Source organism: Colletes gigas, unplaced genomic scaffold (assembly GCF_013123115.1).
Source record: "Colletes gigas isolate AHSC1104 unplaced genomic scaffold, ASM1312311v1 Colletes_gigas_Sc00052, whole genome shotgun sequence".
Lineage (NCBI taxonomy): Eukaryota > Metazoa > Arthropoda > Insecta > Hymenoptera > Colletidae > Colletes > Colletes gigas.
Window position 1 is genome coordinate 638,652 of NW_025106681.1, and position 16,963 is coordinate 655,614.

The following is a 16,963-nucleotide window of genomic DNA, read 5'->3' on the forward strand; positions in this document are numbered from 1 at the left end:
AAACACATAAACGTGTGACATTCTCGTGCAATACATAATCGGTTGTGCAACATGTATTAAACGTAAAGAAAGCAACGTCAAATTTAATCTTAAGAAGTATTCATAAATACCATACAGTGCTGGACAAAAGTATTGCCACAGAATATGCTTACAACTACTAAATAAATTGACTTAAATAAATAACTTTTTTGCTATATATTTATTGTCTACTCTGTTTTACTACATAACAAAAGCAACGATAAAAGTAAAGTGATCGGAAAATACATAATAACGAAAAATGTATATGTTCTTAAAATATAATTTAGTCTGAATTTGGTTGCCGACTGTCACGCGAACGCACAAAAATGATGGTTCTGGATTAGGGTGCGCCGCAGTCAAAGGGTTAAAGACGGTTCTTCGTTAGGCAGTGATCAACCTGCTCCGATGCTAGAAGACCCTATTCCTAGTCATGGACAGTGCTGTTTAGTTTCGTTCGCGCGAAAGAAACCATTTTCGTCGTTTTAAGTGTGACTGGAACAGTTCCCCATTTTCGAATCGTACGAAAGATTCGCGTGGCGAACGTGGTGAAAAGTCGACGGTGGATTGAAAACGTAAAGATGGAGGGGCTGGTCGGCGCGAGAACGACGCGAGCGCCGCGTGACGGTCGCCGCTGTCGCCGCTTGGCGGCGAGGGCTGAAGATCAGCGTACGACGAGCGATGTCAGGGCTGCTGCCGCCGTCGGTTAACACGCACAGGTTCACACCCATCCTCGCCGATAATTCTCGCAGCCCGTCGACGTCGCGGGAAACAGAAAGGACGATCGTCGGGCTACACGGCGTCCAAGTGTCGGTGAATCGACGGTGGTCGGGCACGTCTAACCTCGTTTCCCCAGTGCGAGACGGAACGTTTAGTGAATTTCGAATCGTCAAAGATAAAAAGTGGTGCGTACTGGGGTGCATAGGCAGGGTGGCAATAATTCGTTGGTTGCTCTTTGCCGAGATCCTGCGACGATAATCGAATTGGGGAGAAGAAAAGTAGAGGAGATGAGATCGAAGGATCGAGGAAAGACGTTCGCGAACGATCGTCGAGGTTACGTGTACGCGTGAAATCGTTGGTGCGAGATTTCGTTTCCGATTCTGCGTGCAATCGGGACGGTCGCAAGTGTCCTTCGAGGAGGGAGGGAAAGAAGATAATCCGGACAGGAGTACGAGGACGAGGGGTAGAAATTGCATAAGAATCCTTGGACGCGGCGACGGAGGGTTCCTCATCGGCGGTGAAACAAGATAACCTCCGGAGGATGTGGTACGTTTAATCGGGAGCACTGGTCGAAGGAAACGAAGGGACTGTCACGAGGATGGTCGGGGCGTCCTCGATTCAGAGCATCCTCGAGGTTTCCGAATACCGTCAGCGACGAGCCGCCCGCCCGAGGATGCAACGGACCAGGATGATCGAAAGCGTGGAGCGGTGTTCGGCGAAAGCTCTGATCAATAAGCCGGGAGGACATCGGGAGTTCTGAACTCGGTGAATCGTTCGCGGCTGAGGACATCGTCACGAGGATGTAGGGGGGCCCATGCACACGGGGCCCCGTCGAGGGTTTCCTCCTGGACTCGTCACGCCAGGAATGGCAATTCGAAGGTCGTTAGATAATACGCGTTTAAGAAACGCTTCCACCCTCGTCGACGCGTGTAAAGGAAGAAACGATTTGATCGGAGGAGCAACGTTACGTGTTTAATAGCTGATCGTTTCGCGCCAGGACAGGCGTTTGAACCTCTTCGTATTTTCGGGTTCTGGCTGAAAACACGGAAAACGCAACTTTTGTTTCCCTAACGCGTCGTATCGTTCCGACGAAAAGAATGATCGGAACGGAGAAGCATCGTGTTCTGTAGCAAAACTCTCGTTAAAGGTGCATTACTCGTAGTTAGTTTCCGTAATTTTCGGTCGGTCTGTGTACGCAAGTGGCAGGACTGTCTCAATAGTCCGTTAGTGAAATTTGAAATTCCCGGGGCTATCGGTCGACAGTTGTGCCCACCAATTGGGATAAACCGAGCGGAAACTGTGCGTGATTCGAAATATACGAGCCGACGGGAACGCGAGCCTGAGCACGGAAAACAGTACAGGATGAAAGATGCGCGTTTACGTTTATAGGGAACGTAGGTATTGTCGGTGAAAAGTAGGTCGCGCGAGGTCGATAGTACCATCGAACGGGAAGATGCGAGAGGAAACGGAAGGAATGGCACGCGGTAACGACGTTAATATCGGCGAATCGTTTTTTCGGGCGATGATGGGGCTGTGATCGCCCGAGGCAACGTCGCATCTCCACTTCAGATCGGGTAGACCACCGTCTACACGTCGAGACCAGCGAAAATGGTCGATCTAGGGGGATACATTATCATACTGATCAACCACAATGACAAGATCAAACTATATGGTGAGCATCGATAATTTCGTCCACCGTCTGTCACTAATTCTTAACGCTAGACCTACCGAACGCGTCAGAATAACTTGCTTTGTTATTTCTTGTAATCGTTACTCATTTTCAGTAAAACTTATTTTTTAACATTTTCTGTAGCTTTTATTGAGATATTCAAATTATTAATTCTGTGGGTTTTTTTTTTATGTAAAATTGATACGTGGTATACCTATACATACCGGGATGAATCATTTTGACCGCACATGAAATGAAGGCATATTTTGTTTTGGTACATTGTTGTAGATCACAGAATGTAAACAAACGTTGCACATCCTATCCTTCCTACTCAGATCGTTGATAGGGATTGTTTGATCGAAGCCCTTAACTGCATTATAAACTTTCGTTCTGTTATATTTAAATCGATGAACTAACAATTGGTTTTGAAAATAATTGAAACAGCTTTGGTTTATACTGATTAACGTGTATCAAAGTGCAAGGTGTGTTGACTCGAATTATTTGCCACGCTTTTTATAAACAAGTTATATTAACTTGAAGTCGAAATTTGCTTTATGACAAGTAGCTACTTCTCAGTTTTATAATTGATAAGTTGATCCAGACGTCAGATATTTATTACAAACTTCATGTAACAAATTAAAAAGGAAGTGTTTAATTTTAACATATACAATATTATATATTGTATAATTTAATCTACCGCATTTGAATTAATTGAATTACATAAATCATACCTTATATTGTTCAAACCAGAGCCAAATAATTTTTTTCCCTATTATTTTCTATTTTAATATACATAAATAAATAGAAAGATAGCTTAATCGTAAAGAACACAAACTATTATTTACAATTTAATGACGTGTATTATTATTTCTTTCCATTACAACTTTAATACCAGTTATTAAAGGAAATATTGGTTAAGAGGCAATTCTATGTAAGTAGTAATAACGCAGATATCGCTGGCAGAGAGAACAGTCCCGAGTTAAGGGGAATGTGGTACAACGAGTAAGTAGAATGTGGACAATCTCGAGTAAGCCTTACGAAGGTTGACTATAACGTCTGACCTAATACGACTCGCACAGAAGGCTTTTCTTTTTCTCAGAATAGGATACAGTTTAAGAAAAGCGTAGAGTCACAATAGATTTACTATAAAAATACAATACGTGTCAAATATAGAACATCGACACAGTTAAACATATTTTAAGTCGGTCTGGATCAACCTGTCACTAAATTCTTATACTTTATTTTATGCTAATTGTAAGCTTTTGACCTCTTTCATCAAAATTGTGACACAAAAATAAGAAAATTAACTGGTTCAAATCAACGGCATCGATGGCGTCGCTAAAGAGACAACACGTAATTTCGTTTGTCATCGCGAAGCAAGAAATTGTTTTCATTTTAATTAGCAGCCTTTTCTGCTGCTTAATGAGTGTCTGCAAAGTCGGTTGTCAAGCACGTAGACGTTCAGCCACGTCTTCGTTCTAAAATTTCTTTGCCGTGTTTCATTTTTTAAAGCCCGGCATCGCTTGAAATTAGTGCTGTGATCATTTGTCGAATTTTTCTATTTTTTCAATGTTCGAACACTTTGCTGATTCAAATATTTAGCAAATAGAATTCGAATAACATTTAATAAAATTAATGAAAGTTGCAATTTCTTTTATCTTGTTTAGTATCATGATACACAATACCGAAGCTATATCGCATTGTTATAAAATAATTAAAGTTTGTTTGTAGGATTCGAATATCCGTAAAATATTAAATTATTCGTACCGGTCCTGTTTGAAATACATAATTGAATCGTACGTTCTATCGCGTGTCACTCGTATCTACTGTTTGATCTGGCGCGCTCGTATTCTACTGATTCTGGAATTGACAAGCTTCGTTTCCATCGAACGTTTCGTCTGTTGGAACGCTCAAGTTTTTTTCTTTTTTTTTTGTGGTTTACGTATGCATTGCGTTCCATAAATAATAAACTCTGCACGTCAGAGAACTTTTTTTTCCTTCAAAATATTGTTTTCAAATCGTTTCCGAAGTTTCGTCTCGTTAACCTTTGAATCTTCTTCAAATGACGCAGGTTCGCCGGCCGACAATGCGGACGCGTTGGAGGTGGCGGATGAAATTTTACAAGTCAATGGCAGTACGTTGGAAAACGCCAGCCAGTCCGAAGTCATTCAATATATGTACCAGGTAACTACTGTTTCCTTCTTCTTTTTAAGTTTCCAATCGCGTTTTAAACGTATAAAAGTAAAAGAGAAACTAATATTAAATAGAAGATCCGTAATCGTCGCATTTACTCTTTCGAACGGTACATTTTTCCTCAGACATTTTCTCTTCGAACCTACCAAAGATATTTAAGTGTCCCCTTCATATGTTTTATATCGAGAAATTAAACCGTCTACCTACCCATCGATTAATCGAATCGTTCTTTTCACAGTGCATCGAGTCACGAACGATATGCCTGCGAGTACGGAGGAGAAGCCGGAACAAGAAAGGTGAGTGTTTCAATCAAACGTTTAATTCCGTGCAGGTTTAAGAGCGTGAGTTAACATTTTCATAAAAAAACACGGTAAAAACATTTAAAAGGCAATAACTAATTTAACAAAACAAAAGGTCGTCAGTGAAATTAGTCATGCCAGGAAAATAAATTGGCAACTAGACCCGCTTGCAATTGATATTGGTGGTGTCACCTCCCACATTCGCCACCAGAGGGACCGCGCTCTCGCAAGCGGTCGACCTACCCCTCAGTTTCTATACAGGGTGTTCGGCCACCTCTGGGTAAAATTTACATGAGCGATTCTAGAGGCCAAAATAAGACGAAAATCAAGAATACCAATTAATTGATGGAGGCTTCGTTACAAAGTTATTAACAATTAAATTCAAACATTTCAAATCGTTCTATAAAAATTATTTTCGGTTGCAGGGGTCAAATAAAATTATTTTTGGTCATTACATATACTCCCGAAATCCTACGCACTTTCGAGAAAAAAATTCCTTACCGAAAATCTAATTAGGTGCCTAAATTTTTTAACGAAAAAAAAATTTCAAATCGCTCTGGAAAAATTATTTTCGGTTGCGGAGGTCAATTACAATCATTTTTTGCGAGTAGACATACACCCGAAATCCTGTGCATTTTCGAAAAAAAAAATCAGTACGGCCGGAACTTTAAACGTTAATAACTTTTTAACAAAGCCTCTATTTTGGCCTCTAGAATCCCCCATTAAAATTTTTCCTAGGGTTGGCCGAACACTCTGTATACACTCTTCGACCGACTATGCAACATCCCGTTGTCTAAGGCAGGACCTGCTAGAAAGCCTTACTGACATGAGTCCACTAGCAGGCCCGGGACGAAAGCTTCTCTGCTTTTCTTTTCTACCTTCCTACGATCTTTCTCACTTCCCCCACCATTAAGAAGCAGCAATATTATAAAATTGTATTGGTAGTATCAGAAGCATTTAATCTACCCCCTGGTCGTTTCATGCCAATGGGTAAAGAGCCAGAATTACACTAACCCCTCTCAACATTCTCCGTGTCGTTGAGAAACGGTATTTGAACGACCCAATCTTCACTCCAAGCACTATTGTATCTAAGGACGGTTTTCTCTCGGGTCTTTTCTTTCTAAACCGAGTCTATAGTATTCCAGCAATATTCTGCAGATCGTCAATCGATAGTTCCTTTCGGACGATATCTCGCGGTGTTTCGAGCGAAATTTCTCGAATTGTTTCTCGCGAGTAGCACCGCACATGGAAAAATCGACGAGCGAAATGGGCCGTTAAAGAGGATAAACGTGTTACATCGAAAGATTAGAAACATCGAGTGGCATCGATTTCCGATAGAATAGTCGATCTTTAGCTTCCTCGATAGTTCCGTTAATCTCTTCGGGCGACTGACGAAGTGAATTTGATCTGTGTCACAGTTGCGGGGATTTCCCTCGAAGCAAACGCGTCTTTGGCATATAGAGGATGTTTATCTACAGATGGGCAATCTTCCAAGGGTTGATTCTGTTGTACAGGGTGTCGTAATATTATATGTTCCGATCATCATAGTGTGATTTTATATCTCTGGATCGGTGGAAGTCTATGAAACTAACATTTTCAAGGTCATGTTTTGTACGATTGCATCATCGTATTCTGGTAACTGTAAGGAACCAAAATCTGAAATCTTTGAACCATTGCGTCACGTACGCATTTTATTGTTCCTTTGCTCTTTCTTTGTACACAATATCTTTTTATGCTTCCCAGAGGAAAAACCGAGCAACGTTAAGTCCGAAGCTGGCCACGAAATTTGCCCCGCGCGTCTCATCCACCGATTCAGGAAAATGTCATTGAGGACAGTTGTTACTGTATCACATTCTCTGACTAATGTTCGGCTGTATGCTTTTTGATCAAATTTTAGTTGTATTCTTTGTAAAGTTTTCGTATTCAGTGTCAGTTAATGGTATTACTTTTCTACGACGTACACGTGACACGCGATAATTGTTATTAGAAAAACGATTCTGATACAATATCGATTTCGGGTACGATTCTAGTACCGGTTCTGTTTCCGAAATGGAACCGATGCTACAACCGTTATTCCAATAATAGTTGCAACATTATTTCGATATTAATATTATAACAGTTTTGAATCTCTGCTTCGAACGATTGGTCCCATAAAACCGCGGGCTACGCGGCATTCAAAGATGCGGGCAAGTAAAATCTTCGGCCGATTTCGTGTTTACTCGTACGATTCCGGCATTCGCCAGGTAAATGTTCAGGTCGCCGCTCGTCTGTAATCGTGACGACGAATAGAAGGGGGCCCCCAGTGGATGGGCTCGAAGAGTGGGGCAGCAGGAGAGAGCGGGGGAGGGGGAGGGTCAACGTAGAGAACTCTGTGAGAGGCCTACAAGCACACACAGGAATCGAGCGAATCTAACCTTCGAATGTATCCGCTGTCACGCTCGGTCCTCGCTAGTACGGAACCGTCCATACACGCTAGCGGTTCCGCGGCATTCCGCGCGCTCTCTTACCTTCCACCTAACCTCTCGTGTGTGTGCGTTTGTTCCGCGACGGATAATAGCCAGTGCAGGATTCGCCGTGGTGGCAGCTTGATGCGTCGTGGTTCTGTTCGCGCGATCAGGAAGCAACGAGCATCGAGTTGGCGCGAGTGAGCCCAGTGTTGTGCGTCCGTTTGCTGCGAGTACGTGATTTTTGTGCCCACCGTGCGTGTTGCGTGTCTGTGTCCTTCTCGTTGCTCGCGTTACCGGTCGCGGGAAACGGGACGACGAGCCAGATGGCAGCTGGGTGCGCGAACGAGGCTGCCAGGATCCCGAGGATGCACGTTCACCGAGGTCCGGAATCGTTTCACGATTTCTGACCGTGTGTTACCGTTAATCGTCGATACCGCCTACCGAATTCTCGTCGATAACGGAAGGTGACTGATCCTCATTTTACTTTGGTTTCTGCACGAGGGCTATGTAGCGTTTTTAACCTCTTCACGGTCGGTTTTATTTTGATCGAATCGAACTGTCATCGAACCGAGAAGTTTAATCGAGAACATTTATTTAAAATTGTAACTCTAGCTTTCACGACACAACGCGTTAACCCCGTCCTGACCGTTTTATTATTATCAGTACGCACTTTCAGATAAATTTTATCATCGTTATAGCATCGCCAGTGCCTGTTTTCCTTTTATGGATCGTATTTTAAGGTTGGGATACTACTTCGATCGTATTCGATCTTTTATTACAAAGACCGAATAACCGCGAAACCAATTTACATTATTCATACTTCTTTTTTGCAATCTCATTATATTCTCAACGAACCAACTGACGTACATCGAAAAAAAGAAATAATATTCGCTGTGCGCAGCCGCTGGCACGAAGGGGTTAACGTAAATTGTAAACTTAACACATAGTTGTGCGTTAGTATCCTTGAAAAGGTTAAGGCAGTATTTTCCGAACTGTATTTCGCGGGATGCGAGTAGGTGTTCCGCAACGTGTCGTTGAATTTCGATTCCATAAAACGGTCCGTGACTTCGCCTTGATATTTCCGTGTTTTCGCGGGACTGTGTTCCGCGAAACGTGATGCACGAAGTGCTGTTTTTAAGGCCCCGTTTCGTTGCTCGTGCGCAATCGCGGCGTATACGGGCCCTATCTGGATGATCCACGATCTGTCACATATATGGCAATTTGAAACAAAAATTATAACTTCTGAACGAATTGATTTCAAAACGTTAGGATATAGTTACACAAAAAATTGATCGCATAGTAAGTAGTTTATCGCTTATTGGCCAAACAATGATGTATACTCCCGTCCATAAGTCACCGGACACTTACTCGTTTTCAGCAAAATAATTATTAACCCATGGATATAATTCTCTGGCTTGATTTTATTGTTGATTTTGTAATGTTAAGCTATTTTATGATAAAGAAGTAGTGGAGAAATGTCAAAAATCTTACCGAAATATCTTATATTTTCTTTTCGTCAATGTATCCGCCGCGTGCGGCTATCACTGCTTGGACTAGTCGCGGCATCCTGTCGAGTAATTTTTTTAATTTTTCTGAATTTATTGTTGTTCAACTTTTTTGTAATAGTTCCCACAAATGCTTTTTTGATTTTGAACACACTTTTCGTATGTTTCTGTCTATTTCTTCCCATAATTTCTCTATTGGATTAAGATCAGGCGATTGCGGAGGCCATACCATAATTTTCAATTCATGATTATTTTCTAGGTCTTTTAAATAATTTGTACAAATTTTTGCGGTGTGTTTGGGATCATTGTCCTGCATAAATACAATAAAGTTTCGTCCTATTAGGCGTCTACCAGACGGCACTGCATGGTCATGTAAAATTTGCAAATACTGTTCTTTTTTTAAAATTTCCTCCATTTGCACTAAATCACCAGTTTGATTTGTCCCAAAACAACCCCATACCATCACAGACTGACCCCCATGCTTAACGGTTGGTACAATACAATCGGGAATTAATTTTTCAGTTTGTTTCCTACGCACATGGATTTGTCGTTTTGTACCAAACACCTCAAATTTCGACTCATTGGTCCACAACACCTTTTCCCAATCTTCAGCAGTGTAATCTTTATATAATTTTGCCCACTGCAGTCTTTTTTTTCTTATTTTGAGTCCTTAATAACGGTTTTTTAATTGCAACACACCCGCGAAGCCCTGCTTGCAAAAGACGTCGCTTAACTGTTGTCGTACCAATTGAATCCTCTCGATCTTTGTTAACTTCTGCCGCAATTTCTATTGATGTCATCCTCCTGTTCCGTTTACTTAACGTTTGTATATTGCGGTCTTCATTTTTTGTTGTTTTTTTGGGCCGTCCAGTTCGTTTTTTATATTCAAAAATATTAGTATCTGTTAACTTTTTCACTGTATCATGCACTGTTGATTTCGGAATTTTAGTTTTTATCGCAATTTCCCGCACAGAATAACCTTCTTTAACAAGAGTAATAATACTCGAACGCTTTTGAACAGATAATTCTTTTCTAGAACTGCTCATACTGATCACACGCACTGTCAAACTTGAAATGAAGAAGAAACAGCGACTTCACTTTCGTAGCTCCATGCTTATCTCTGTTTAGTCTAGAACTCCTCTTACGATGTTTATAAACTCTTTATAATATTCCAAATATAGTCCTCTGATGGTTTTGAACGTCCAAAGCGACCAATATATCCCAACATGTACCGAACGGAAACCTAACGAAATAAGTGTTTACGCATACAGTTCCTTTTTTCAACGTTTATTTAAATAACTAATATTTATTTCTATTTTTATATACCGAAATTATCGTAAAATACCTAAATATTACAAGATTAACAATAAAAACAAGCAAGAGAGTTCTATCTGTGTTTTAATCATTCTTTTACTGAAAACGAGTAAGTGTCCGGTGACTTATGGACGGGAGTATACATCGTCAGTTGTCGCACTAGCAGGGTTGGTAGTTTATTCTCCCGTGTGTTAGCTTCTTAATTTACAAAATTCTTTTTTACCTTGTATTTCATGGTTCAGTTACAATTGTTTATAATTATTTGAGATCAAGTTCGCGTAAATATTAGCATCGATAGATCATTTGAATATTAATTTGTACAGCTTTTTGTGCAAATGAAACCAATTTCAGCAAAAACTATATAAATATACAATATTTGTTGTTTTGTAACATATAGAATTTAGCTTTTTTGTTAATTTTTCCGTTGCTGGTCATACTGTGTTACCGGGAGAAACGAGTTTTTTGTAGCCGTTCATTTGAAGGCTCCAGGCTAACTTGCACGACCGAGCAATGTGTCATCGTTTTACGCGACACGTTAATAGCACGCGAAAACAGAGGCAAGAAGGAATCCATCACGGTTGCAGTTTCTAGGTTAGAGAGACGATCGGTGTCGGATGCGACTATCGGATCGTTTCGCTGTTCTTTTCGCGAGTAACATTAAACGCGTTAACACTTCGATGGTCGCACGTTTCGCGCGATGACTATAGCCTGCTGCCAGCGAGTTTCGTAAAAGTTTCAACCCGATAAAAGCTTCGTAACTATTTTGCAATTGAAAAGTTTTAAATTCAACATAATTTTACCACTAAGAAAACATGCAAATATGAATTTCATTATCATTATTTCGCGGACTGGTTGGCCCCAGTTTACGCACCACTCCTACAAAATCGAGATTGCAACAATTTTTTGCGATGAAATGATCAAGAAGCTTATAAGAAGCTTGTCGGTAGAATTTGTATCGAACATTCTTGGCATACGTCCGTTCGTGAATCTCCAGCATCCACAACTTTCTTTTTCTGTTTACTTCTTCTCGTTCTATGCCATTACAGGTTAGATTTAATAGCGGCGCTGCTGTGCTCGACTATTACACCACTCAGTGACGTAATTAAGGGTGTACAGCACGTGTCAAACACGCAGGGCCCTCCATTGCAGAGGCCCCGATTACGTAACAAACGAAAAACAAACGTAATATTAATAATTTTTTCATTTGTCAACTATTTATATATTTTTTTAAAATTGAAAATATTACTTGAAGTTTTTCTTATACAGGGTGTTCGGCCACCTCTGGGAAAAATTGTAATGAGAGATTCTAGAGGCCAAAATAGGGCGAAAATCAAGAATACCAATTTGTTGATGGAGGCTTCGTTAAAAAGTTATTAACGTTTAAATTTCCGCCCGTACTGAATTTTTTTCTCAAAAATGCGTAGGATTTCAAAGGTATGTCTATTCACCAAAAATGATTGTAATTGACCCCTGCAACCGAAATTAAGTTTTTCAGAACGATTTGAAATTTCTTTTTTTCACCGAAACATTGACACACCCTGACGATTTTTCTTAAAATTTCGTTTTTTATTTTTAATAAATTTGTTTGACGTGCTACGGAGAAGTTGTTTCGTACTTTTTTGTAGATACCCATAAGCTCTACTTCCCCTCAAAATTTCATTGAAATATATTCACTATTGTAGGAGTAATGGCGGTTTGAAAATTTGACCATTTTTATGGGGTTTTGCTCATTTTGCGAAGTCAAGAAATAACTTTTCGAATATTTTTCGGATTTCCACATATTCTTCATCAAAATACGCGTTGTTTGCATTTTGAAATATTAAAATCATGCAATCCGTTCACAAGTTATGATGTTTCAAAGATTCACATGAAATTTTGAGGAACCATTTCAGACCTCACATTAGATTTTTGGTAAAGAATTTTTTTCTCGAAAATGCGTAGGATTTCGAGAGTATGTATAATGAATAAAAATGATTGTAATTGACCCCTGCAACCAAAAATAATTTTTTCAGAATGATATGAAATTTTTTAATTTAATTTTGTTCATAACATTTTAACGAAGCCCAATTAAGAAATTGATATTCTTGATTTTCGTCTTAGTTCGGCTTCTAGAATCTCCCATTAAAATTTTTCCTAGGGGTGGCCGAACACCCTATATTATACGAGATGAGGGAAGCATTAACTTTATTACTTCAATTTATTTGGCCCAGTAACGAAAACGGTTGTGCACCACTGATCCAAAGTAACGGATTGCTTTCGAGTCGTGCGTCACAATAAATGTTTTACGCGTGAAATGATTTCGCCGCGACTGGAATAAATGCAAATTCTTAGATACCGAAAGTTCGAAATCGGTCGAACGTTGTACAGCGACGGTTTCATCTTGTTGAAAATCCATGAGTTTTCTAAGATTCTTAGTGACCATACGACACATTGAAATTTTCGTTTTACGAAAAACTTACTAAAGCCGTTTTACTTGTAATGAACAACGTATAAATAATAATATTATTAATTTATTTTGCGTTTTTGTATGTCGCTAAACTGTTTAATTGCATTCAGTTCGTGTCACTGTAATAGAGAAGGCAAGGCTCGTTCCTTTTTTTCCCCCGTTTTTTTTTTCGTTTTTATCGAGAATAAATTTGTTGGAGGTATTGAAGTTACACGGAATCGAAGCTCGAACCTTTTTTTTTTAACGTCGATTCTCAACTACTGATCCAGCAGATCGCGCATCAGTATTTTGACACGGACGCCATTAAATTGTTGTTTACGATTGTTCGTTTCGCATTATTTGTTTACGAGATATATCGCGTGCTATGGTTCGATGCAGCGCATTTTTGCAATTTTAAATTGCAGGTTAGTACTCTGTCGTTATAACGTTTACGTATTCCATAATAAAATATCTAGTCAAAACCATTAGCCCTATATAATGATGATTCTTAACCCTTTCGCTGCTTAATAAAATTATTACCCTTTATGCGAATAAAAATAAAATTTTTATCGACGATTTTGTCCTAAAGAATTTGTTACATAACTACTGTTTTCCCGTATCGTGTAACGTTTGATTCGTCCATTTCGTATTTTGAACGCGATATACATATAAACTCAACTAAATTTCACCGATTCTTTCCGGTATTTTCATTGGCGTACGCGTAATGCGTATATAATTACCACCGACGGTAGACATTATCGAGCAATTAGGTTTACGACAGACGACTGCGTTTTCGATGGACTCAATAATTAACCGACTCTTTCCGAAGCGAATAACCTTTAATGGTCGAGTGACTTTGCAAAGGACGAAAAAATGTATCCATTAGCTGCAGCGGGGAGAGGCGGGGTTCGTAAAAGCGTGTCGAATTAAGGTTTAATCGCGAGTGGGGAATTTGGTGCACGCTTGGAACCGATAACGAAATCGCTGCGTCGATATGCAGCCCGTGACAGGATTAACGAGTGCGTTTCACGCTTAAAATTGTCCTCGATCGCCATAGTCGACAAAAGGACAAGTGATTTTGGATTTTCTAGTTTTGAGAATCCTCAAATTTAGTAATAAATCTTCTTTTTTAATAAAATTAAGAATTATATGTATAATTTTATTCATTTGACTCTGAACATTATACAGGGTGTACGGCCACCCCTGGGAAAAATTTTAATGAGGGGTTCTAGAGGCCAAAATAAGATAAAAATCAAGAATACCAATTTGTTGCTGGAGGCTTCGTTAAAAAGTTATTAACAATTAAATTCAACAATTTCAAATCGTTCTGGAAAAATTTTTTTCGGTTGCGTTGGTCAATTACAATCATTTTTAGTGAAGACATATACCTCCCAATTCCTATCCACTTTCGAGAAAAAAATCGGATAGTTGCTGAAATTTGTCGGCGAAAAAAAAATTTTTTAAATCGTTCTAAAAAAATTATTTTCTGTTGCGGGGGTCAATTATAACCATTTTTGGTAATTACATATACCCCCGAAATTCTACGTACTTTCGAGAAAAACATTCTTTACCCAAAATTGAATTAGGTGCCCAAATTTTTAAACGAAAAAAAAATTTCAAATCGTTCTGGAAAAATTATTTTCGGTTGCTGTGGTCAATTACAATCATTTTTTGGGAATAGACATACCCCCGAAATCCTACCCACTTTCTAGAAAAAAATTCAGTACGGGCGGAACTTTGAACGTTAATAACTTTTTAACGAAGCCTCCATCGACTAATTGGTAGTTTTGATTTTCGTCTCATTTTGGACTCTAGAATCTCCCATTAAAATTTTTCCCATAGGTGGCCGAATACCCTGTATAAATTAACTCATTCGCTGCCAAGGACGAGTATACTCGTCCTACTTTCAATATGTTATAACATACAGGCTTTTGAATAAGCAAATTTTTTGTGCCCACAAGCATAAATATACAAATGTAAAAAACTTAAAAAAAAATAGTACAAATAAAATTAAATACAAAAATTATACATCAATTATTATTTAAAGAGAATAATCTTTTACAGATTTAAATTAAGCAAAAATCAACTTCATCGTGTATTTATAACAAAATTTTATAGCAACATAATCACATATTATTAATTATCTTTATGATAGGATTTGCAATAAAGCCCAATACATAATGGAGGTTTATCAGGTCAAATCGGACAGTAATATCGGTTTCCCCTTGCGAATGTTTTTTGTTGCACAAACTCTACATTTGCGAATTGGGTGTTTCTTTTTTAGTGTAGGAGGAATAGCATCAAGATAATGAAGGGAATTTTGTTCCTGGGGTATGATTGACGTAGATAGCTGCGATTGAATGATTGTATCTTGGCTTTCGTTTAGCAAATATTGTATAACATCTTCTGTAAATTGAAAAGATGTTTTATTTTCTGCGTTCGGTTGCTGACAATAAAATTTGTATGCATTATGCACAGCCATTTCCATTATGTGTACGGCTATTTTTTTAAGAGTTTTTCTCGTAGCACTATAGTAGGACAGCATTAATATGTGCTTTTACCAAGAAATAACAGAACTTTGGTAAAAAATACCACTCAAAATATAAATAGCAATGGGAATAGCTTCATGTAATATAGGCTTGGCAGCAAATGTGTTAACAAAGTATTTGTTATTTGAATCCTTTCTGAAATGCATTTTCCCCCTAGGGTTATTTTAATGCGCACGGTAAACCATCTTGAATTATTTTCTAATATTAATTGCCTCTGTTGAATATACAGTCAGTTACGATTGTCTTCGTATACCCCCTAAAATAGTAATTTTAAAGAAAATAAGCAATAATTTCGTATAATTTTATATTCATTTATTATTATGTATAATATTTAATTAAACTACATAAAAATTTATTGTTTTTTTTTTTAAGAATATTTTATACAATGAGGAAAAAACGAAATATGTATGTCACAAAATTGTTCGTACTCTAAAATACGAAGGTAGTAAATCTAATAAATCTAGTAAATTTTACCTGGGTTTCCCCGATAATGTTTTGTTTACGTTGTCATGACGTTGTGATTCAGTTGAATGATGTCTAACAATCATTTAGCGACAATTACTGCTTCTAGGAGAGAAACAAGCGTTGAAATGCGGGAATTAATTGTTAAATTGTATAAGGAGAAAAAATCTCTACGTGAAATTGTTAACATTGTGGGTAAAAAACATTCTACTATTCAGTACATAATAAAAAAATTCAAAATAACTGGTAAATATGAAAATAAAACACGTAGTGGTCGCCCTAAAATCCTAAATAATAGAGATGTTCGATCTGTACTGTAAATTATTTGCCAAGATCCAAAAGTAAGTGCTCCAAAAATAGCCGCAGAAGTAGAAAATGATTTTGGAAAAACAGTACATCCTGAAAATATTCGAAGAATTTTAAGAAAATCTAGATATAATTGTCATGTGCTGCGAAGGAAACTCTTAGACAGTGACATCAACCGTTCTAAGAAAATTGAATTCGCAAAATAATATGAAAACGAGAATATACAATTTTGGGAACCAGTATTCATTGGCGAAAGTAAGTATAATATTTTTGAAGCGGATGGAAGAGGCAAAATATGGAGAAAAATCGGCACAGCATTTGATTTGAAAAACCCGGTACCAACTGTAAAGCATGATGGCGGATTCGTTATGGTTTAGGGCTCAATGGTAGCCTCGGGAGTTGGGAGATTAGTATTTATAGATTCTGCTATGGATCAATGGGTATATTTATATATACTTAAAAGCCACTTAATAAATGATACGGCAAAATTGGGACTGCAAGACAACTGGATTTTCCAACAAGACCAAGATCCTAAGCATACAGCTCATGTTATTCAGGAATGGATACTGTAGAATGTCCCAAAACAACTTTTTTCACCACCGCAATCACCAGATTTGAATGCTATAGAGTACGTATGGGATTATTTGGAACGCAAAATTAGGAAGCATAAGATAACAAATAAAGCCTTAAAACTGCATTGGAAGAGGAATGGAAAAAAATTCTGTTTGACTTTACAACTAAGTTAGTCCGTTCTATGCCGAGAAGATTAAAAATAGTTTTAGCGGCAAAAGGAGGACCGACAAAATATTAATGTAACAAAAATTTACTAACTTCATAATTTAGTGTACCAACACTTTTGTGACATACATATTTCGCTTTTTTCTTATTGCATAAAATATTCTTAAAAAATAATACATTTTTATAGAGGTTCATTAATGGTATTGTACATATCAATAAATAAATATAATATTATATGAAATTGTTGCTTATTTTCTTTAAAACGACCGTTTTAGGGGGTGTACGAAGACTTTCGTGACTGACTCTATATATTTGATAGTA

General features: G+C 38.2%; 1 protein-coding gene across 2 annotated transcripts in view; it reads left to right on the plus strand.

The window, feature by feature from the left end:
* The first annotated feature begins 715 nt into the window (after window positions 1-715).
* LOC122403433 (protein PALS1) overlaps window positions 716-16,963 on the plus strand; it is a 111,584-nt gene continuing 95,336 nt past the window's right edge. For both annotated transcript variants that reach the window (XM_043406955.1, XM_043406956.1), the window contains exons 1-3: window positions 716-2,407; window positions 4,476-4,588; window positions 4,836-4,893. In XM_043406955.1, the coding sequence (XP_043262890.1) occupies window positions 2,344-2,407; window positions 4,476-4,588; window positions 4,836-4,893 (235 nt within the window). In that variant the 5' untranslated portion in view covers window positions 716-2,343. The remainder of the gene's footprint in view (window positions 2,408-4,475; window positions 4,589-4,835; window positions 4,894-16,963) is intronic.